Raw genomic sequence first — 25,644 nt, 5'->3', positions numbered from 1 at the left:
CTTAGTTTGCTGAAAAGTCCATAAATGGCCAAGTTTCAGTCTTCTGTCAGTGGCTGACATATTTTACCTTAAAATGTCATTGTATAGATTAGAATACATGATGCTATTTTAACAAGATTCCCCTGGACCACTAGCAGTAAGCATCCCCAATCATCAATGATAACCATGGTATTTGATAGTGGGTATCAGGTCATTTCCTTTGTATGCTGTCACTTTTATCTCCAAAGAAGACCATGGTGTGCATGTCCAAAAAGTTACATTTTTGTCTTATCTGACCATATCACACAATTGCATTTGTAGTTACAATGACATTTTGACATTTACAAATTTCAAGCACTACATTTTGTATATTGCTATTAGGAAAAGCTTAGTTTGTGGAATGTTCTAATAAGCTTCTGGCCATGCAGGCGGCATCTGACAGTAGATTTTGAAATGTTATAATCCCAAGATTCACCTAAACTGCAGTTTTGAAACTGTGATCTTTAAGTTCATTTTTGCCCCTCTTACCATTCTCCTTACTATACATGTGGGCAGTATGCTCATGTGTCTTCTTCCTGGCAAATTGTCAACTGTTCCATGCTTTTCTTGCTTTTTTATTATCGGCCTGATTATACATATTGGTCATTTCAACTGACTACTCGTTTTTTTGAAAGCTATTTCCTAATTTGTGCAGGTCTATATCTTCTAGCTCATAAATTGCCAACTGTTTAGTTTTAGCCATGTTAATGCATGACAAAGGGATTTTACAAGGGTGTAACATATTTGCCAGCTCTCCCTGTATTAGCAGCAACTACCAGAATAAAAGAAATCAGAGATATAAACATATAAATGATATAATTTCCCTGCATTGTTTATGAGGCACAGTAATCCCTATGGCTACATTTTCAAATTATTATTTATTAACTGCTTACTGTATGAATTGCAATCATGTAACTATATGTATACTGTACATTGTGATATATTGAATACATATCCCTTTAATAACAAATATATACATCAATGAGCTTTGGAACTCAGATAATGTGTGGGTGTATTGTTTTCTCTTATGGGATGCAGTGTTTTGCGATGTACAGCGCACATTCATGGCACATGGTAATAAGATGTGCAGGCGTTTACAATATATATTAGAGCGGGCATTTTAAATATATGTCAGAAAGCCATTTGGTATTTACAGATGAGGGCTCGTCCGCGATATTATGGTCTTAATGATGCACTGTACATTACAAACGCGGTTGTGATCGACCAGCTCCGATGGACGCATCGCAACGCTGATGAATAACATCCACGTGTATTGTTGTATTACCAGTAAGCCAATGATATGAAAATTCAAGGGACAATGTGTTTCTCATAATATTTAAAATGCTAAAATTTATTTTTATTGTTGCAAAACAAAGTTCAAATAAGTCATATTGTGTTTGATTCAGATTGGATTGTTTATCTGTTAAGTAAATTTAAAAGTACATTTAAGTTGCTGCATAGCCTTGATATAGTTTTTTTTTTTTTAAACTCAGGCCTAAAATAACTTCTGGTGTTTGTATAATATGTGATTTCTTTGTGACAAAGGAAGCCGCATGGTCTGTCCTCCATTTTGGACTAACCACATGGCCTGTCCACCATCTTGTGTAAACCTCATGGATGTGGAAGGGGGAGGAGCAGTGGCCATTTTAGGAAGGTCATTTTCTAAATAGCTGATTTTCAGTCTGCTCAGAACAATCAGTTTCCTTTGTCACATCAAGCACCATTTATGAGTTACCAATGCATTTATTTAACCCATGCCATAGTCAATTACAAATAGTTTCAATTGGGCCTAGTGAGAGTAAATGGTGAGATAAGTTTTTTTTTTTTCTTTCCTTCTTGTCTGTGCGTAATTACTTTACATCAAGTGGGGGGTTGCACACAGATAGAAAAAGGAAAGAAAGAGTTTTGGTTTTGGGTTATTTTTCCTTCCAAGACTTGTAGAATCTGCTTACTAGGGAGTATAGCCATTGAAATGCAAATTAACTTGTGTCACTGTTTTTTTTAGCAGTGAAAAGCACATAGCTTTGATATACAAATAAGAGGTAAGGTGTCACATAGAAGGCCAGTGAATGATACATATATATAATATTATTATAATTATGTGTATATTTATATCAGTGTATGTTCTGCAAGATAGCTATCCAATCTGAATCATATCATTTAAATTATAGATTATTGCAGTCATTATAGATCTGTGTGAAATCGTATACATTTGCTGCTATATAGGTAAATTTGAAATAACAGTATTTAAAGAAGTAAGTGTAAAGACACAAATGCAGTTCTGGCGTGGTTGTTAAGGTTTATACAGAAAAAAACTGGGTGTTGTGTTAAGTGAGCGATTATAGTTAGTATTGCTCACATTTATAGAGACTGTGTGGTTTGTTTTATTGCGTACGCACATTGGTACACGTGGTACGGAACGTGAGAACAGCATACAAAAAACGTGCACGTGGCGCAAGGCTGCACACGTGGCATAGAGGTACGCATGGTTGCGTAATTACGCAAGCTTGCATAGGGTTGTGTGCGCATAATAAAACCACACGATATTTGTTCAATTAAGGTGGGATAGTGGACATTTAATACAATAGCACATAACTATCCGATTTCAAAAGCAGGTAACTCTAAATATAGTTTAAAAACTGTATTGCCTCTGGAGGTAAAGCTGCCAATCAGAACGAGTGAAAATTTTCTGTACAGAAAAATACAAAGTATATCTGAGTGAGCGAAAGCGGAGTGAGTGGATTTGAACCCCGGAAATTGGGTCCCGTGGTAAGTGGAGGCTTGGTGGCGTGAGGCGGCTGACTCACGTTAATATAGATTGAAATATGCAAATCGTGAGGAGATTTGCAGAGGAGCGTAATAGGGAATTGTGCATTGTGTGGTATTGAAGTAAAAAGGTTTTTTGTTACGCTCCGGCTGAGGGTCGCAGTTTGTACATCGACCTGTGGATGTATGGCAGATAGGTAACAAGTAACTATACGCTGTGCGATTGGACCGCGTGTTTGTGGGTGCGATATATAGCGCAACTTGATACCCCTTTACGAGCTTTAGCGTAAAATCGCGGTATCATTAGCGCTGTGTATAGCATACGCAAGCGTGATTTGTGTATAAAAAGTGAATAGGGAGTTTTCGCTGGTCTCTCTCAGGAAAATCTCCAGCGGTGGATATTTGCTGGAAAAGGTAAGTCACTCCTAACACTTCCAGTAAATAGAAACCAATAGGGCCTCACTGGGTACGCGGTGTTCACTATTGGAGTGAGTCGTGGTACTCAGCGGAGAAGGAGCGAGTGAAAGCGCTAGGTGTCTTTCACCGTCTATTTGCGGTGTGCATTGGGGATTGCTTTTATTGGCAAAAAGTCAGCGATGGGATCCAATTGCACAAGCAGTGGGCGTTTGGTAGCTAGGGTTCAGGCTGAAGAAGTGGGACCGAGAAGGTCAGAATTGCGGCCAAGAGGGTCAGCAAGGTTTATTATGTGTGAAAAATATGGTTCACACACGGAGGCTTTTTGCAATGAATGGTTACGTATGACTGACAACGATAGGGTATCATTCCCTAAGGTGGGCAGCTTTGAACCAGAGGTATTGCAGAACTTAAGGATAAGGATATGTCTGATAAAATCCAGAAAACAAAGGGTCAGACATACAAATTGTTTAAACCTGTGGCAGCAAGAGGGGTTGGTGAGTATGATCCTAAGGTATTGCAGGTGGTATGTCTAACCAAAGTCATATAAGACAAGAATGGAAATATAAGAACTGTTTGAACTTGTAGCAACAATAAACAAGTAGGAAGAAAAAAAAAAGAGAATGCAAGTACACCACCATATGTAGATGTGAAAGCAGTTACGGCCAGCATACAAACTATAGAAAATAATAAAAATATGAAAAATATGACTGTAACCTATATATGTACTAATGAATGTTGAAGTTTTATTTAGGAGGAGAAGGTGATCTGATTGTTTTCAGCCATTTCTCATGCACTCAGAGGAATATCCAACCGGTAAAAGAAGAGCAGTAGCCTGCGGGGGAAGTGGAACTGGTAAGTATGGTATCATTCGTGTACATATATAGTAAAACCCAAAAATAAAACAAAAAAATCAAGAAAGTAACGTCAGAAATGGAGAAAAACCTGTCCGCACATTAGTATTTGCCAGTAGGAAAGCAGACAGAGACAGGGTAACCCCCGGGTATTTCTTTCAGTTACCATATAAGAAGTAATACAAAGATGATAAAAAACGGGCGCTCTCGAAAGTATTAAAACTTTAAAAAATAATGCAAATCCACTCCAAACTTTTGTGGCTTCATCCAGGTCAGTGCACAGGTGTTAACGTGGGGTTGAAAAGACACTTACATAGCAGTTCAGCCTCGCGTTCCTTTAAAGGTATCTTTAAACAGGTCTGGATGAAATCGATCCTATCACAAATAGCGGTCACACAGAATGACACTTACATTTGATTTCAGTCTCGAATGCACTGAAAGGTATCTTTCAAACAATCCCCATATGTAATGGACAGGAAGCAGCCAAACCAACGTGCATAAAAACATACACTGGTTTTATTCATAAAATAGAACAAACATAAAAACTGCAGCATCAGTGTCCCATGGGGGGTAGATGTTCGTCACAGCATGGATAACTTCTTTTCTAACTGTTTGTGTTGAGAATTATATTGGGTTATAAAGGTGACCCCTTGATTAGCAGTGGATGAAAAATTTATTTTATTATTCTCTAAGGTTAAGGAGCGTTCCAATGCCCGTACTTCAGAGGATGCCCCGGTAATTAGAGTAGGATCATACCCTTTCTTCAAGAACTGTTCTTCCATAATTTTAGCATGGCTGTCATATAGATCTACATTAGTACAGTTCCTCCTAAGCCGTCTAAACTGGCTCTTAGGAATGCTCTTAATCCAATTCAAATGGTGATTACTGTCGAAGCTGATAACCGAATTACAATCTGTTGGTTTAGAATAATTTCTAATCGACAGTTTCCCTTTGTCGGAAAAAATACACAAATCTAAGAAATTAATTTCAATTTCACTTATACTGTAAGACAACTCAATATTGCGATCATTGGAGTTTAAATAGTGACAAAACGAATCCAAGGCCTCGCGACCACCGTCCCATATAAATAGGACGTCGTCTATGTACCTAGTCCAGAGCACTAGGTTGGCACCCCATTGGTGGTCCGACCAAATGGTCTGTTCGTCCCAATGAGCCATGAATAAATTGGCATAACTGGGTGCCAACCTAGTGCCCATCGCCGCCCCGAGCAGCTGCAAGTAAAAACTCCCTTCGTACCAGAAAAAATTATTACCAAGTATGAGTGCCAAACCTTCCATAATAAATTGAATCTCTAACGGTTGCATTTTGGTTTGTGTTAAATGATATTGTAAAGCCTCTGCACCCTGATCGTGTGAAATAATAGTGTACAGTGATTTAACATCTGCAGTGACCAGAACATAATTGGATTTCCACTCAATGGTGTCCAGTTTCTTTATTACAGATATGGTGTCCTTCAAATATGATTTTGTACCATGAACTAGTGGTTGAATCTTATTGTCCAAGTACTCTGACAAATTCGATAGAATGGAGTCGGTGCCAGCCACAATGGGGCGGCCCGGTGGTCGTTCCAAGCTTTTATGCACCTTCGGTAAAACATATAATACCGGGATCGCCGGATTCTCTATTTTTAAATAATTATGTACATCAATATCAATAATCCCTAAAATGGTATACAATTCCAGAAACACATTGAATTTGTTTTGGATGGAATTAGATGGATCACCCTTTAATTTTCTATAGGTATTACCATCCAGCAATTGGCGTGCTATCTCCGTATGGTAGTCGTCTCTATTCAAGACGACCACTCCCCCGCCTTTATCGGCGGGTTTAATCACGATTTGACTGTTGGTTTTTAAGTGTGCCAATAGCTTTTCTCTGGTTTCTAGTTAGATTGTGTTTCCTAAGGGGCTTGAAATCAGTTTTATCTAAATCTTCTTTCACAAGACGTTCGAACGTCTCCACGAAACACCCCCTCTTGTGTCTCGGGAAGAAGGTGGATTTCTTCTTAAAAATCTTGTGATTATCATTAGGTATTTCTTGAGGAATGTCCGAACTCTTATTGTCCGCAAAGAACCATTTTAACGATAACTTGCGGACAAAGCGTTGCAAGTCTACATATGTCGTAAAGTTGTCAAGATTACTTGACGGGGCGAATTTGAGCCCCTTTTCCAAAAGTTCCTGTTCATCCTTGGATAAAATGTAATCACTTAGATTATAAATGGTCGTTTTACTGGACTCGTTATTCCCAGGAGTTTCTAATGGTATAGTATCCTGATTATCCCCTTTTTTCAGGCGTAACCTCTTCTTTTTTGACAATCCACAGTACCTGCCCGCTCAGCACCCCCTTCTTTTCTTATCTTTACACAATATTACCTGCCTCTGGTTGGACCCAGACGTTTCTCCAAAAAAGGACGGGGGGCAGATTGTTTTACCCTACCGGTACTGTTATAAGAATTCTGTGGATGAGAATGGTTGTTATTTTCTCGATCATCCACAGAAAAATTCCTACCATATTCTCCGGAGCGAGGCCATGGAGATTTTTCCAGTCTCTTATATCTAGGGATGTACTGAGACTGGTGTATTTCCCCTCAATAATAATTATGATTATATCTAGGAAGTCTTTTGGGGGAGGGATTTCGTCCCCGTTTAGAACTCGGGGTCCGCCCTCTATACCCATGTGTCTGATGTCTATCTTGGTTAAGAGATGTATACACCGTTCCATTCTCGTGTGATGGACGAGTGTATACATCCCTTATTTTTCCTATCTGTCTATTACCATTTCTAGAATTATCATTAGGTGCATGATTATTACCGTCTTCATAATCCTTCCTATCTCTGTTAAATTTCTTATGCTTCTTCCTCATAAGGTCATTTTCATTTTTCTTTATTTTAGTAAGGATACGTTCTTCTAACTCTTTATAATCTTTCAGATCTGATGATGGTTTCGTTAAGGATTCCATAAGATCAATTTCTCTTTCCACATCAGCTAACATGAGTTTCTTCTCTTTTATAATATGTTCCATCTACTTCAGAGAACAGGAATCTAATATCGAAAACCATTCCTTCCTAAAGGCATCAGATTCTCCTTCAAATGATGGATTTTTACTGAGCCTTAGACCTCTTGGTATTAAACCATCTTTTGCATAACGTTCTAAAGTTCTAGAACGTTATGTAAAAGATGGTTTTCGATATTAGATTGAGTGGAAATCCAATTATGTTCTGGTCACTGCAGATGTTAAATCACTGTACACTATTATTTCACACGATCAGGGTGCAGAGGCTTTACAATATCATTTAACACAAACCAAAATGCAACCGTTAGAGATTCAATTTATTATGGAAGGTTTGGCACTCATACTTGGTAATAATTTTTTCTGGTACGAAGGGAGTTTTTACTTGCAGCTGCTTGGGGCAGCGATGGGCACTAAGTTGGCACCCAGTTATGCCAATTTATTCATGGCTCATTGGGACGAACAGACCATTTGGTCGGACCACCAATGGGGTGCCAACCTAGTGCTCTGGACTAGGTACATAGACGACGTCCTATTTATATGGGACGGTGGTCGCGAGGCCTTGGATTAGTTTTGTCACTATTTAAACTCCAGTGATCGCAATATTGAGTTGTCTTACAGTATAAGTGAAATTGAAATTAATTTCTTAGATTTGTGTGTTTTTACCGACAAAGGGAAACTGTCGACTAGAAATTATTCTAAACCAACAGATTGTAATTCGGTTATCAGCTTCGACAGTAATCACCATTTGAATTGGATTAAGAGCATTCCTAAGAGCCAGTTTAGACGGCTTAGGAGGAACTGTACTAATGTAGATCTATATGACAGCCATGCTAAAATTATGGAAGAACAGTTCTTGAAGAAAGGGTATGATCCTACTCTAATTACCGGGGCATCCTCTGAAGTACGGGCATTGGAACGCTCCTTAACCTTAGAGAATAATAAAATAAATTTTTCATCCACTGCTAATCAAGGGGTCACCTTTATAACCCAATATAATTCTCAACACAAACAGTTAGGAAATAATTTATCCATGCTGTGACAAACATCTACACCCCATGGGACACTGTTGCTGCAGTTTTTATGTTTGTTCTATTTTATGAATAAAACCAGTGTATGTTTTTATGCACGTTGGTTTGGCTGCTTCCTGTCCATTACATATGGGGATCGTTTGAAAGATACCTTTCAGTGCATTCGAGACTGAAATCAAATGTAAGTGTCATTCTGTGTGACCGCTATTTGTGATAGGATCGATTTCATCCAGACCTGTTTAAAGATACCTTTTAAGGAACGCGAGGTTGAACTGCTATGTAAGTGTCTTTTCAACCCCACGTTAACACCTGTGCACTGACCTGGATGAAGCCACAAAAGTTTGGAGTGGATTTGCATTATTTTTTCAAGTTTTAATACTTTAGAGAGCGCCCGTTTTTTATCATCTTTGTATTTGTTCTATATGTGTGTGGGGATTTTTGAGGGTGAATCCCATCGATTTTAAACGGCAGCTTGAAATTGCAGCGCAGGATTACATACATATATATTTCTTGTGCAACCATATAAGAAGTATTCATTCCTAGTAATGCCCCTAGTCAAGATGAGCTTGGAAATGTTTGTTGGACCATGTACAGACCCTTAATACGGGATGAGAAGGATTGAATGAATACTTCGCATGACCTAGAAGCTTGTTAAACTTTTTTTTTTTGTCTTTTGCAGTAATAGAAAACTCTCCAACACTAATTCGGCAAATTTGAGGTGGCTGTCTCTGTGCTAATGGACGGGCTCAATAAGGCATTGAGGGCAGGGTGCAGACTTCTTTGCAAGATTGGAAAGGGGTCACAGTAGCTAATCTTAGAAAGTGTGCTATTGAACATCACAAGAATAGTGCTAGGCGCAGAGAACAACAGGTGGAGAGGTTGAGGACGGTAAGTATACTGGCACATACAGGAAAGACCCATCAGTCCAAACCCCAGATCCCTAATGGTCAATAATATGTTATACTTGTAGGAAGGAAGGGCATTTTGCCAGAGATTGTAGGAGTAGTAGGACACATAGTCAATATAGACCCCCTAGACAGAAAACACAAGCCACATTATTAAACACATAGACGGGACCAAGGGACATATAGTAAGGAATCACAAGCCATATAGAAAACACAGATTCGGTTAATGGGAAGAACAAAATAAATGCAACTTTACCCTTTTGACAAAACTTGCTGGGGTTAAGACGAGGCCTCTAAACTTTTGCTTCTTTCTCTAGCAGAAATGGCCCCTGATTAACTTAACAGGAGTTTTGTTAGAGATGGTATACACATAGCGTGCTCCCGCCCAGGAAGCACAAAGTATGTTGGATACCCACGAAGACTAATGTTGCATTTCATGGTTCTAGATTCATGTCCATCACAGGTAGAGGAAATTATCTCACAGATACCGTGTTCCCTATGAACTTAGGATGGACAGGACACTGGATTGATGGCTGGGATAGTCCCAATAGCGATACGACAAACACAGAATTTTTTTTAAGGGGAGTAGACCAAGTAAAGAATCACTTCCCCGTAGTGCCCAATCCAGTTGTCAAATTTTTATAAAATCTTCTCCACCTCTACAAACTCATCTGTCACCAACCTCTATTCTGTTTCTCTACAGTTTCCTCTTCATCTTTTGCGTTCACACAGGGTGGTACAATACATGGACCCAAGTACAGTTCAAACTCCACATGCCTAGGTCCTTCAGAGTTCTGCCCGAACCCAGTATATCTCAACAGCACAATAACACCAGTATTACTGCAGTGTGCCTTGTCATGCACAAAGGGTGGAGGAAGGATGAGAATACTGGTGAAGGGAAATTTTGTATAGACACTGATATGCCTGTTGGTGAATGGCAAACCTGACATTTTCTTTTTCATTTTCTTTTTCTTTCCTCTAGAGATGTTTCTTTTTTCTTTTTCTTTTTTTGAGTTATGCTCATGATACTCTACATTGCAAACACACAACAGTTAAATTAAGATACAAATTTGTGTTCCCTACAGGAAAAGGAGGTCTGGAAGTCGAAGGGGTATGGTTAGGAGTCCCCAGGACTCTGTAGAGGTGGACATGGTAAGCCAGTGGCCCCCAGAGCATATCTCCCAAGCCTAGCTGAGGCGGCATATGGTCTGACTCACCTAGGGTAAGGAAGGTATGTGCAAGATGGTAAGAGCCTACTAGAGTGCACCAGGGTTTTCTTCTCATGCATGTGAGAAAGCAATGACCTGTCTTACTTGCTTGAGGAAGAATATTGGTAAGGCAATACCAACACAGCCATCCCATATCCCTCCTGCAGACGGATCTTTTCAGGAAATACAAATCGACTTCGTACAGTTAACACCCTTTAGGAATTATTGTTATGTATTGGTGTGCACTGATGTTTTCTCAAACTGGGTAGAGGCATTTCCTGCCGCCACGGATGCTGCTGTGTTTACCGCAAAGAAAAAAAATTCGCAGAAATTTGTGTGTAGATAATGGTACCCCTAGAAGTAGGAGCAAAGCTTGAAACTGTACTATTGTGATCATAGATACTGCCACCAGTATTATGTAGCATCGGAACCACTCCCAGATCTTCACTTAACGAATCACCCTCTTCGAAATTTGTTTTTGTTTTTGTTTTGGTATTTGTGTCTTTTTTGTTGTTTTTGGAAGACAACCTCATGTCTTGATTGATCCGCACAATGATCAGAAATACACCAATGAGGTGACAGTACAGTACTTTATTGAGATGAGCCAGCATTTGAGAACTTGACAAAAGAATTTGAAACTGTTGATTGCTGGTATGCCAAATACTAACTGTCTTGATTGTGAACCAAGAGACTGTGTGATTGTTCTTACGCTCAGGTTGCCTAATAGGTGGGAAGGACCATACCAAGATTTGTTGACAGCACTATCCCTGTGAAAGTAGCTGAGAGAGAGACTTGGGTCCACGATTCCCATTGCAGGAAAGTCGGTAGTCCGGAAGGATCTCGTAAATGGAGTGAGATTGCAAAAGTATCACCAGAGACTCTGTTCCGTGAAGACTGAGAGGCGGCACTGTTGAACACTACCTGAGCATACTAAAGGATTGCAGAAAGACCAGTCATTGTAATTGATTTGTTATGAACAAGAGTTGTTTTGTTCTATTTCTCTTTTCTCTCTTTCCCGCTGACAAACATTTTTTTTCAGGACATTCTATTTTTGCTAGGTTTTTTTATGAGGAGTCGAGTGTGGGACTGGAACTGGTTCTGGAGGAAGGAGTGATTTCCTTATAGGATCCCAGGATTAGCCGATCAGTTTGTTAAAGCCAGAGAAAAATTAAAGGTCTAGTAGTTATGGAGTTCGGAGGTAATCAGGAACAATCAGACAATGGCTATTCACACATTGCAGATAAAGAGCTCATTAATATATGTGGAAGAAAGGTTTATGAGTGGCTCTCCCCGAACTCCGAAGATTTATGTTATTTAGGAAGGACACTACTTATAACCCTTGTTCAATTATTAAACAGACCTAGCATACGTTCCAGAAATGGAAACAATGTTCAGAAAAGGATAGGAATATGTAGATCATGAAAATTTTATATGTTACTTTCACGATTTGTTTGTGTCTTCTTCATCTATCCAGCAGAACCTCAATCGAATCCAAACATCAGTGTACAAAGATGTAGGTACATGTATGTGTGAAATGTTCGTCGCAAATCAGACATTATATGCCAAAGCACTGTCCCAGCATACTCTATAGGTTGAATGTTGTCCCACACCCAACCAGTGGTCCCGTGACCGCCAAGTGCATATAGAGGATGTCTCGTCCTCCTCCCTGTCTTCCCAAAATATGGTCAAACATCTGATTTGCGAAATGAATACATACTTGTGTCTAGGTCACCGATTATTGTCTGAAATATTTTTTTTCTTATGTTAATAATTGATGGCAGTTATTGTTTACTGCCAAAGGGTGGACTGTTAAAGTAAAAAATATTACATAGAAAGAACACACAGACTCCACACATATAAGTCGCTATACTTGCAAATACGCGCAGCGAGCACAGCAATATATGGTAATACACGCATTTACACGGACATGCCACAGAGATGGATTCGACACTTATTTCATACAGTACATAATTATAATAATATCAAGCGCCAGACATCATAATGATTTAAAATTATATAATGAAGTAATGTCATGTATGTGTATTGTTGGAATGAAGCAAGATAGACCTGTCATATTTGGTATTAAAGCAACCAGATTAATGTGTAGATTCATTTGATACTTGTTATTAAGTTGTAGGACATTGCAACACATAGTTATGATTAAATGTATGAAAGCTAAAATCACTCTTATTAGGACAATGGACAGGAAACTCAGGCTAGCCCCTTTTGATGGCTTCAAGGCTGAACTTTGCATACAAACAAACCAGTGACTCATCATGAATGAGAAAGTTCCCTCCCTTAAACTAGATAACACATTACAGAGACACACAGTTGCTAGTTGCTGTTTTGTCCCAGACGATGATGGAGGTGCTTCTAGACCAGTTCCTGTATTTATTTGCTGAGAGAGAGATATATTAAGAGGAAGATGCATTGAGGGAATGGTATGGTATGCTGGCCTGTAACTGTAACTGTATGTATTAACTGCTTACTGTATGAATTGTAATCATGTAACTATATGTATACTGTACATTGTGATATATTGTATACATATCCCTTTAATAACAAATATATACATCAATGAGCTTTGGAACTCAGATAATGTGTGGGTGTATTGTTTTCTCTTATGGGATGCAGTGTTTTGCCATGTACAGCGCACATTCATGGCACATGGTAATAAGATGTGCAGGCATTTACAATATATATTAGAGCGGGCATTTTACATATTTGTTAGAAAGCAATTTGGTATTTACAATAGATAGATAGATAATGGATTTACTCTAGAAAAATTAAATTAAATATTAGGATTAAATGAACAGGCTTGGGTTGGCCTATTGTCTTGAAACTTTAGGAGGAGATTCCCTTAAATATTTTAATTAACATAACCTATATTCTTCCAATATGCTAAAAATAAGCCCACAATCTGTCCACAATTATTTGTTTTTTTATAAAAGTAACATGCATGTAGTAAAACAATAACACACATATTACATAATACATAAAATAGGTCTAGCCATTGAGGTACAAATCAAGGAATTTACATTATATACATAAATGTTAATGGTAAATCCAGAGTTAAATGTAGCCACCCCGTTTTCATGGAACCTTTGTGTGGGATGAAGTGCTACATGTGCAGGGCACAAAGTAAATAATGGAATAGGATTGTGTCATTTGACTCTAGCAGTGTTTAAAATGAAGATAGGTGCTTGAAAAGTGTGTACTTATTTGTTTTAATTAAAAGTAATGTTACTGTTTTTATTCTAATGCCACATTTGTGATTTTGCCTAAATTTTGCCTAAAACAAATGAGAGAGAGCTTACTTGTGTATGACTGTGATGTAACAGCATGTGCTATTTGTACTTATGATGTTATGTTTATGTCCTACAGACACTACAGATGGGAATTTACCATTTTTCAGGACTGTTTGTCCTCCTGTGTATTGGTTTCTGTGGCTCAATCCTCACCTCATTGGTTGAAAGAGTTGTCTACCATCTAGTTCTGCCTCGAATCAGGAGGCGCCGCAGATTTAAATATTGGTTACATACTAGTCAGGTAAGCTTCTATTTCTAAGGAGAGGCGCATAATAATACATCACTATTGCCACTTATTAAAAATAAACAAAATAATCATGTTTATGAATCTAATAGAAATGTATCACAAATGTATCACAAACAGCAAAAATGAATAGTGTATGAATTATCCTTACTGTCATACATTCTGTTCATGATATGCACTTTTAAAATGGATACCTGTAAGAATAATGTATAATTTGGTTTGAAAATAACGTTTAGAAGCACAGAGCTATTTTGAGTGGATACAGTTTGGCACAAAATCTAGTTTAAGAACTTTTCTAAAATTATTTTAATTTACATATGCAGCATAAAGCATATTTCAGACCATATCCATTTTTTGTTTTAGGTCACATACATTTTGAAAATTTAAAGTTGCAACACAGCACATTTTCTTCTCTTTAGGATACATTTACCCATCATGTGATGGTCCAAATCTGCAGTGGCACACGCAGGGGGGAGCTTCTGAGTACCCTAAAGGACGCGAGAGCAGGCTTCGTATTATTAAACCCCGTTTCTTACGGCGACATGCAGCAATTTGCGAGTCAATTATGAATTATGTCAATTATTAGAATTACGTCTTTTGGCCACGCCCCACCCGGAATGACCCACAAATACACACTGGAAACATAAGAACATCAAATATGACACCGATTAATACCACTTGAACACACACACATACCGTTGTAGAATGGAAATTTAAGTGAATGGCTAAGGGGTTCTCCTTTTGCAAGCCTACAATCTAGAGAAGTGATAGGCAACCTGATACATTTCAGGGGCAGCACAGGGGGCGGACTTATAACCTTCAAAAGGTATGCATGTAGTAAGTTAAATTAACACTAACATCAAAACAGGAAGGAGCTGGGGTCTGCTTGTGAAGGTTTCAGGGGCCACATGTGCCCCCCAGGGTCGCCTATTGCCTGTCACTGCTGTAGAGAAAAGGGTGTTGTCCACATGGCGAGGAACTTGTAAGACTGGAAGTAAGGATTATGATTGAGGCATGGTCATGCCTGTGCCAGTAGTGTAATGTGGAAATGAAATTAATAAAAATGGGGGAAAACAGGCTTTGATAGAGGGAGTGTTGTTCTAGATTGTGCAGGGAATCAGGTAGTGGAGATATGTCAGGAGAAATTAAATTTTACTTCATTTAGTTACTGTATAGAGCATTATAACTATATAAATGCCCGAACTTTATGCAGTGTTGTTGGTTATTCAGAATATTATTCCCAGTAAGGTTTCATAACATACCAGAGTTTGAGGTGAAGTCAGGCAGTGCAGTCAAAGATTGCGGGCTGCATAGGCACACAGCTTAATCACAGAATGCACACATCTTCATCTGCTATATTGTGATGGCTGTGGGAGGTGTCTTATTATTATGCACTAGAGAACAAATTTCTTCCACTGGCACCATAACCAGAGCGGAGTGTGAGGGTATTCTGAGGGTGTTTGTGTGGCCGTGCACACAGCTGCTGTACCACCTCAGAGTGGTGTGGCAAAACTGGAGGGGGTATGGGCTCTTCATAGCATATTGCATTACTGGGGGTAAATAATCCAATACAGAAAATCTGACTTTGCGCTCCTGGTACAAATACCTAATACTGCCTTCTTTAGTAAGGGGTCCTTGCCTAAAAGGATATTGTTGCAAAACAGATCAATTAAATTGGTGCAAAGGAAAAAGCACCCCTATACCCCTTACACAACCATCACAAGTGACATATTGATTTCACGATGCTCTGAAAAACACAGAGCATTGTAGTCATTGTCATACAGCACAGACAGCATTTCAGTGACTGCCATAGTGCACAGACAGCATCCTAGTGACTACCATAAAGCATAGATGGTATCCCAGTTATTACCTGTACTGCACAAGTAGCATCCCAGATACCACCACACAGCATTCTAGCTACTGCCATGCAGGACAATGACCATCTCAGCAGGATCAGTACGAGATCCCGCCGGACGGGACCCTGGCGGCCGGAATCCCGACACCGAGATCCCGTGCGGGATCTTGACCGCATTCCATCTCAGCGACTGCCATAAAGTACATTGATCATATAATCCTAATTGATTGTGATGTGTGTTACAAAAATGCTTTATCTTTCTAGACAATAAATTCATTCTTATCACCATTCAGAGATAGTAGAGACACATGACAGGTGGTAAGTCGGTGGTAGTATAAAGTAGTGACACATAAATGTAGATGGGGATAGTGGGGACAGATAACAGCTGTGGGGTCTTAGAAGCCAGAACACACAGATGACAACTGGTGGTAGAATTAGTACTAGGGACACCAGTGACACTGAGGGAAGTAGTAATAAAAGGGAAACATGACCGTTAGGAGGGACGTAGTAGTAGCAGGGATATACATGCCAGTTGGGGATGGTAACAGTATTAGGAACACAGAGGACGACAGCTGGGGGTTAGTATTAGCAGTAGGTACCAGTTGACAGGTAGAAGCAAAGACACAGATCAACGCTTGGGGTACATTTACTGAGCAGTGATAAGAGCAGAGGAGTGAGCCAGTGGAGATGTTGCCCATGGCAATCAATCAGCACTGAAGTAACATCTATAATTTGCATACTATAAAATCATACAGAGCAGCTGATTGGTTGATGAGGCAACTTCTCCACTGGCTCACTTCGCTCTTATCACTGCTTAGTAAATGTCCCCCTTGAGTGTAGTATTTGTGACACATGACAACTGGGAGTAGTGGTGGAGGTGATAGAAGCAGTAATAAGGACTGGGTGGGGGTATTAGTGGGACACAAATCACATCAGGAGGCTGTCCTGGAAGTCAGGATACACTGTGCTTCATCAGCATGAAGTCAGTGTACCCAGCTGCAGGATGTGAGCCTGCTTTTTATTCAGACTCTCTAGCTCACCACACATTACAGCGTCGCTCACCATAAATGAGCTCAGCTAGATGCCTCAAGCAGAGTCTGAAGTCCTGCCAAGTGTCTACTAAATTATTCTAAGCTGCCCTTTATTAGATTATAATATTACAGTCTCCCTTAAATGTAAGGAAAATGGAATGGTATACATATATCACAATACTGAAAATATTAGGGAAGAAAATAGACAAAGATGTACATCATACTGCAGTACAAAGAAGTATACTGCTAGACACTGCACACTGCCTCCCTGTTGATAAAAATTCACACTGCTGTTAAAGTGAGGCACACACTAACACAATCACTAGTCCACTCATTAGGATGAGACGGGAGGAAAAGGGGAAGAACAGAGTAAAACTGATGGAATGGTAAAGAACAGAGACACACAGAAGGCAAGGGGGTAGAACAGAGAGAGAGAGAGAGAGAGAGAGAGAGAGAGAGAGAGAGAGAGAAGAAAAGGGAGAGAACAGAGGGAGACAGGAGAAAGTGGAGGAACAGAAAGGAAAATAAATCCCCTACACAATAGCTAGTGATACAGGGTGACTATTTTTTATATATATATATATTTCTCTGACGTCCTAGTGGATGCTGGGAACTCCGTAAGGACCATGGGGAATAGCGGCTCCGCAGGAGACTGGGCACAACTAAAGAAAGCTTTAGGACTACCTGGTGTGCACTGGCTCCTCCCACTATGACCCTCCTCCAGACCTCAGTTAGAATCCTGTGCCCGGCTGAGCTGGATGCACACTAGGGGCTCTCCTGAGCTCCTAGAGAGAAAGTATATTTTAGGTTTTTTATTTTACAGTGAGATCTGCTGGCAACAGACTCACTGCAGCGAGGGACTAAGGGGAGAAGAAGCGAACCTACCTAACTGGTGGTAGCTTGGGCTTCTTAGGCTACTGGACACCATTAGCTCCAGAGAGATCGACCGCATGGAACCGGCCATTGATGTTCGGTCCCGGAGCCGCGCCGCCGGCCCCCTTACAGAGCCAGAAGCAAGAAGTGTTCCGGAAAATCGGCGGCAGAAGACTTCAGTCTTCACCAAGGTAGCGCACAGCACTGCAGCTGTGCGCCATTGCTCCTCATGCACACCTCACACTCCGGTCACTGATGGGTGCAGGGCGCTGGGTGGGGGCGCCCTGAGCAGCAATATATACACCTTGCCTGGCAAAATCATCACAATATATAGCCCCAGAGGCTATATATGTGATAAATACCCCTGCCAGAATCCATAAAAAAGCGGGAGAAAAGTCCGCGAAAAAGGGGCGGAGCTATCTCCCTCAGCACACTGGCGCCATTTTCTCTTCACAGTGCAGCTGGAAGACAGCTCCCCAGGCTCTCCCCTGTAGTTTTCAGGCTCAAAGGGTTAAAAAGAGAGGGGGGGCACTAAATGTAGGCGCAATATTGTTTATACAAGCAGCTATTGGGGAAATTTCACTCAGTTATAGTGGTAATCCCTACATTATATAGCGCTCTGGTGTGTGCTGGCATACTCTCTCTCTGTCTCCCCAAAGGGCTTTGTGGGGTCCTGTCCTCGGTCAGAGCATTCCCTGTGTGTGTGCGGTGTGTCGGTACGGCTGTGTCGACATGTTTGATGAAGAGGCTTATGTGGAGGCGGAGCAGATGCCGATAAATGTGATGTCGCCCCCTGTGGGGCCGACACCAGAGTGGATGGATAGGTGGAAGGTATTAACCGACAGTGTCAACTCCTTACATAAAAGGCTGGATGACGTAACAGCTGTGGGACAGCCGGCTTCTCAGCCCGCGCCTGCCCAGGCGTCTCAAAGGCCATCAGGGGCTCAAAAACGCCCGCTCCCTCAGATGGCAGACACAGATGTCGACACGGAGTCTGACTCCAGTGTCGACAAGGTTGAGACATATACACAATCCACTAGGAACATCCGTTGCATGATCCCGGCAATAAAAAATGTGTTACACATTTCTGACATTAACCCAAGTACCACTATAAAAGGGTTTTATGTTTGGGGAGAAAAAGCAGGCAGTGTTTTGTTCCCCCATCTGATGAGTGAATGAAGTGTGTGAAAAAGCGTGGGTTCCCCCGATAAGAAACTGGTAATTTCTAAAAAGTTACGGATGGCGTACCCTTTCCCGCCAGAGGATAGGTTACGCTGGGAAATATCCCCTAGGGTGGATAAGGCGCTCACACGTTTGTCAAAAAAGGTAGCACTGCCGTCTTAGGATACGGCCACTTTGAAGGTACCTGTTGATAAAAAGCAGGAGGCTATCCTGAAGTCTGTATTTACACACTCAGGTACTAGACTGAGACCTGCAATTGCCTCAGCATGGATAGTGCTGCTGCAGCGTGGTCTGTGACCCTGTCAGACAGGGATACTGTTTTGCTAACATAAGAGCATATTAAAGACGTCGTCTTATATATGAGGGATGCACAGAGGGATATTTTGCCGGCTGGCATCCAGAATTAATGCAATGTCCATTCTGCCAGGAGGGTATTAGAAACCCGGCACTGGACAGGTGATGCTGACTTTAATAGAGATTCTGCCTTATAAGGGTGAGGAATTGTTTGGGGATGGTCTCTGGGAACTCGTATCCACAGCAACAGCTGGGAAGAAAAAATGTTACCTCAGGTTTCCTCACACCCTAAGAAAGCACTGTATTATCAGGTACAGTCCTTTCGGCTTCAGAAAAGCAAGCGGGTCAAAGGCGCTTCCTTTCTACACAGAGACAAGGGAAGAGGGAAAAAGCTGCACCAGTCAGCCAGTTCCCAGAATCAAAATTCTTCCCCCGCTTCCTCTGAGTCCACCGCATACAGGTGTAGCCAGGTACGGTGGGGGGCCGCCTCAAAAATTTCAGCGATCAGTGGGCTCGCTCACAGGTGGATCCCTGGGTCCTTCAAGTAGTATCTCAGGGGTACAAGCTGGAATTCGAGACGTCTCCCCCCCGCCGTTTCCTCAAATATGCCTTGCCGACAACTCCCTCAGGCAGGGAGGCTGTGCTAGAGGCAATTCACAAGCTGTATTCCCAGCAGGTGATAGTCAAGGTGCCCCTACTTCAACAAGGACGGGGTTGCTATTCCACAATGTTTGTGGTACCGGAACCGGACGGTTCGGTGAGACCCATTTTAAATTTGAAATCCCTGAACACATACATAAAAAAATTCAAGTTCAAGATGGAATCGCTCAGGGCGGTTATTGCAAGCCTGGACGAGGGGGATTACATGGTATCCCTGGACATCAAGGATGCTTACCTGCATGTCCCCATTTACCATCCTCACCAGGAGTACCTCAGATTTGTGGTACAGGATTGCCATTACCAATTCCAGACGCTGCCGTTTGGACTGTCCATGGCACCGAGGGTGTTTACCAAGGTAATGGCAGAAATGATGATACTCCTTCGAAAAAAGGGAGTTTTAATTATCCCGTACTTGGACGATCTCCTTATAAAGGCGAGGTCCAAGGAGCAGTTGTTGGTCGGGGTAGCACTTTCTCGGGAAGTGCTACAACAGCACGGATGTATTTTAAACATTCCAAAGTCACAGCTGGTTCCTACCACACGCCTACTGTTCCTGGTGATGGTTCTGGACACAGAACAGAAAAAAGTGTTTCTCCCACAGGAGAAAGTCAAGGAGCTGTCATCTCTAGTCAGAGACCTCCTGAAACTAAAACAGGTATCGGTGCATCACTGCACACGAGTCCTGGGAAAAATGGTAGCTTCCTACGAAGCAATTCCATTCGGCAGGTTCCATGCAAGAACTTTTCAGTGGGACCTCTTGGACAAGTGGTGGGGATCGCATCTTCAGATGCATCGGCTGATAACCCTGTCTCCAAGGACCAGGGTATCTCTACTGTGGTGGCTGCAGAGTGTTCATCTTCAAGAGGGCCGCAGATTCGGCATACAGGACTGGGTCCTGGTGACCACGGATGCCAGCCTTCGAGGCTGGGGGGCAGTCACACAGGGAAGAAATTTCCAAGGACTTTGGTCAAGTCAGGAGTCGTCCCTACACATAAATATTCTGGAACTGAGGGCCATTTACAATGCCCTAAGTCAGGCAAGGCCCCTGCTTCAAAACCAGCCGGTACTGATCCAATCAGACAACATCACGGCAGTCGCCCATGTAAACCGACAGGGCGGCACAAGAAGCAGGATGGCGATGGCAGAAGCCACAAGGATTCTCCGATGGGCGGAAAATCACGTGTTAGCACTGTCAGCAGTGTTCATTCCGGGTGTGGACAACTGGGAAGCAGACTTCCTCAGCACGACCTACTCCCGGGAGAGTGGGGACTTCATCCAGAAGTCTTCCAACTGATTGTAAACCGTTGGGAAAGGCCACAGGTGGACATGCTGGCGTCCCGTCTAAACAAAAAGCTAGAAAGATATTGCGCCAGGTCGAGAGACCCTCAGGCAATAGCTGTGGACGCTCTAGTGACACCGTGGGTGTACCAGTCGGTTTATGTGTTCCCTCCTCTTCCTCTCATACCCAGGGTATTGAGGATAATAAGGAGAAGAGGAGTAAGAACTATACTCATTGTTCCGGATTGACCAAGAAGAACTTGGTACCCGGAGCTTCAAGAAATGTTATCAGAGGACCCATGGCCTCTACCGCTCAGACAGGACCTGCTGCAGCAGGGGCCCTGTCTGTTCCAAGACTTACCGCGGCTGAGTTTGACGGCATGGCGGTTGAACGCCGGATCCTGAAGGAAAAGGGCATTCCGGAGGAAGTCATTCCTACGCTGATTAAAGCTAGGAAAGAATTAACCGCAAACCATTATCACCGCATTGGGCGAAAATATGTTGCGTGGTGTGAGGCCAGGAAGGCCCCAACAGAGGAATTTCAGCTGGGTCGATTTCTGCACTTCCTACAGTCAGGAGTGACTATGGGCCTAAAATTGGGTTCCATTAAGGTCCAGATTTCGGCTCTGTCGATTTTCTTCCAGAAAGAACTGGCTTCACTGCCTGAAGTTCAGACATTGTCAAGGGAGTCCTGCATAGTCAGCCTCCTTTTGTGCCTCCAGTGGCACCTTGGGATCTCAACGTGGTGTTGAGTTTCCTAAAATCTCATTGGTTTGAGCCACTTAAAACCGTGGATTTAAAATATCTCACGTGGAAAGTGGTCATGTTATTGGCCTTTGCTTCGGCCAGGCGTGTGTCAGAATTGGCGGCTTTCTCGTGTAAAAGCCCTTATCTGATTTTCCATATGGATAGGGCAGAATTGAGGACTCGTCCCCAGTTTCTCCCTAAGGTGGTATCAGCTTTTCACTTGAACCAACCTATTGTGGTACCTGCGGCTACAAGGGACTTGGAGAATTCCAAGTTACTGGATGTAGTCAGGGCCTTGGAAATTTATGACTCGCTATTTATCCTGTATGCACCCAGCAAGCTGGGTGCTCCTGCTTCTAAGCAGACTATGGCTCGCTGGATTTGTAGCACAATTCAGCTTGCGCATTCTGCGGCTGGACTGCCGCATCCTAAATCTGTAAAAGCCCATTCCACAAGGAAGGTGAGCTCTTCTTGGGCGGCTGCCCGAGGGGTCTCGGTTTTACAACTTTGCCGAGCTGCTACTTGGTCAGGGTCAAACACGTTTGCAAAATTCTACTAAATTGATACCCTGGCTGAGGAGGACCTTGAGTTCTCTCATTCGGTGCTGCAGAGTCATCCGCACTCTCCCGCCCGTTTGGGAGCTTTGGTATAATCTCCATGGTCCTTACGGAGTTCCCAGCATCCACTAGGACGTCAGAGAAAATAAGATTTTACTCACCGGTAAATCTATTTCTCGTAGTCCGTAGTGGATGCTGGGCGCCCATCCCAAGTGCGGATTGTCTGCAATACTTGTATATAGTTATTGCCTAACTAAAGGGTTATTGTTGAGCCATCTGTTAAGAGGCTCGGTTATATTTCATACTGTTAACTAGAGATGAGCGGGTTCGGTTCCTCGGAATCCGAACCCGCCCGAACTTCAGTTTTTTTTACACGGGGCCGAGCGACTCGGATCTTCCCGCCTTGCTCGGTTAACCCGAGCGCGCCCGAACGTCATCATCCCGCTGTCGGATTCTCGCGAGGCTCGGATTCTATCGCGAGACTCGGATTCTATATAAGGAGCCGCGCGTCGCCGCCATTTTCACACGTGCATTGAGATTGATAGGGAGAGGACGTGGCTGGCGTCCTCTCCGTTTATAGAGAAGAGAGTGAGACTAGAGTAGAGAGAGACACAGTATTTACTTTAGTATTTTTGGGGAGCATTAGGAGGAGTACTACTACTTGCTGAAGTGATAGTGTGACTGTATATCTGACTTGTGGGGGAGACAGTGGGGAGCAGTTAGAGTCTGAGAGCAGGAGTACATATTTTAACGTACAGTGCACACTTTTGCTGCCAGAGTGCCACACTGCCATTGTGACCACACTGACCACCAGTATATATATTGTGATTGTCTGCTTAGGAGTACTACTTGCAAGTTGCTGATAGTGTGACCAGTGACCTGACCACCAGTTTAATTAATCACCACCAGTTTAATATATATATATAATTGTATATAATATATATAGAATTGTATACCACCTATCCGTGTTTTTTTTTTCTTTCTTTCTTCTTGATACATACTACTATAGTAGCTTACTGTAGCAGTCTGTGGTGCTGCTGAGCTGACAGTGTCCAGCAGGTCCGTCATCAGTCATTACATAATAAATATATATACCTGTCCGGCTGCAGTACTAGTGATATTATATATATATATATATATATATATATATATATTAATTTCATCTCATTATCATCCAGTCTATATTAGCAGCAGACACAGTACGGTAGTCCACGGCTGTAGCTACCTCTGTCGGCAGTCGCTGGTCCATCCATAATTGTATACCACCTACCCGTGTTTTTTTTTTTTCTTTCTTCTTGATACATACTACTATAGTAGCTTACTGTAGCAGTCTGCGGTGCTGCTGAGCTGACAGTGTCCAGCAGGTCCGTCATCAGTCATTACATAATAAATATATATACCTGTCCGGCTGCAGTACTAGTGATATTATATATATATATATATTAATTTCATCTCATTATCATCCAGTCTATATTAGCAGCAGACACAGTACGGTAGTCCACGGCTGTAGCTACCTCTGTGTCGGCAGTCGCTGGTCCATCCATAATTGTATACTACCTACCCGTGTTTTTTTTTTTTTCTTTCTTCTTGATACATACTACTATAGTAGCTTACTGTAGCAGTCTGCGGTGCTGCTGAGCTGACAGTGTCCAGCAGGTCCGTCATCAGTCATTACATAATAAATATATATACCTGTCCGGCTGCAGTACTAGTGATATTATATATATATATATATATATATATATATATATATATTCATCTCATTATCATCCAGTCTATATTAGCAGCAGACACAGTACGGTAGTCCACGGCTGTAGCTACCTCTGTGTCGGCAGTCGCTGGTCCATCCATAATTGTATACCACCTACCCGTGTTTTTTTTTCTTTCTTCTTGATACATACTACTATAGTAGCTTACTGTAGCAGTCTGCGGTGCTGCTGAGCTGACAGTGTCCAGCAGGTCCGTCATCAGTCATTACATAATAAATATATATACCTGTCCGGCTGCAGTACTAGTGATATTATATATATATATATATATATATATATATTAATTTCATCTCATTATCATCCAGTCTATATTAGCAGCAGACACAGTACGGTAGTCCACGGCTGTAGCTACCTCTGTGTCGGCAGTCGCTGGTCCATCCATAATTGTATACCACCTACCCGTGTTTTTTTTTCTTTCTTCTTGATACATACTACTATAGTAGCTTACTGTAGCAGTCTGCGGTGCTGCTGAGCTGACAGTGTCCAGCAGGTCCGTCATCAGTCATTACATAATAAATATATATACCTGTCCGGCTGCAGTACTAGTGATATTATATATATATATATATTAATTTCATCTCATTATCATCCAGTCTATATTAGCAGCAGACACAGTACGGTAGTCCACGGCTGTAGCTACCTCTGTGTCGGCAGTCGCTGGTCCATCCATAATTGTATACCACCTACCCGTGTTTTTTTTTTTTTCTTTCTTCTTGATACATACAACTATAGTAGCTTACTGTAGCAGTCTGCGGTGCTGCTGAGCTGACAGTGTCCAGCAGGTCCGTCATCAGTCATTACATAATAAATATATATACCTGTCCGGCTGCAGTACTAGTGATATTATATATATATATATATATTAATTTCATCTCATTATCATCCAGTCTATATTAGCAGCAGACACAGTACGGTAGTCCACGGCTGTAGCTACCTCTGTGTCGGCAGTCGCTGGTCCATCCATAAGTATACTAGTATCCATCCATCTCCATTGTTTACCTGAGGTGCCTTTTAGTTGTGCCTATTAAAATATGGAGAACAAAAATGTTGAGGTTCCAAAATTAGGGAAAGATCAAGATCCACTTCCACCTCGTGCTGAAGCTGCTGCCACTAGTCATGGCCGAGACGATGAAATGCCAGCAACGTCGTCTGCCAAGGCCGATGCCCAATGTCATAGTACAGAGCATGTAAAATCCAAAACACCAAATATCAGTAAAAAAAGGACTCCAAAATCTAAAATAAAATTGTCGGAGGAGAAGCGTAAACTTGCCAATATGCCATTTACAACACGGAGTGGCAAGGAACGGCTGAGGCCCTGGCCTATGTTCATGGCTAGTGGTTCAGCTTCACATGAGGATGGAAGCACTCAGCCTCTCGCTAGAAAAATGAAAAGACTCAAGCTGGCAAAAGCACCGCAAAGAACTGTGCGTTCTTCGAAATCCCAAATCCACAAGGAGAGTCCAATTGTGTCGGTTGCGATGCCTGACCTTCCCAACACTGGACGTGAAGAGCATGCGCCTTCCACCATTTGCACGCCCCCTGCAAGTGCTGGAAGGAGCACCCGCAGTCCAGTTCCTGATAGTCAGATTGAAGATGTCAGTGTTGAAGTACACCAGGA

The 25,644-nt window shown here is 41.9% G+C and overlaps 1 protein-coding gene across 1 annotated transcript in view; it reads left to right on the top strand.

The window, feature by feature from the left end:
- The window catches only part of GRIN3B (glutamate ionotropic receptor NMDA type subunit 3B), a 152,606-nt gene that overhangs the window by 64,670 nt on the left and 62,292 nt on the right, over nucleotides 1-25,644 (top strand). Inside the window, exon 7 of the mRNA XM_063914369.1 lies at nucleotides 13,613-13,777. Coding sequence (XP_063770439.1) covers nucleotides 13,613-13,777 — 165 coding nt within the window. The remainder of the gene's footprint in view (nucleotides 1-13,612; nucleotides 13,778-25,644) is intronic.

The sequence above is a fragment of the Pseudophryne corroboree genome, chromosome 1 (assembly GCF_028390025.1).
Source record: "Pseudophryne corroboree isolate aPseCor3 chromosome 1, aPseCor3.hap2, whole genome shotgun sequence".
Taxonomy (NCBI): domain Eukaryota; kingdom Metazoa; phylum Chordata; class Amphibia; order Anura; family Myobatrachidae; genus Pseudophryne; species Pseudophryne corroboree.
The sequence above is the reverse complement of the archived record's forward strand: the minus strand, read 5'-3'. Positions and strand labels throughout refer to the sequence as shown.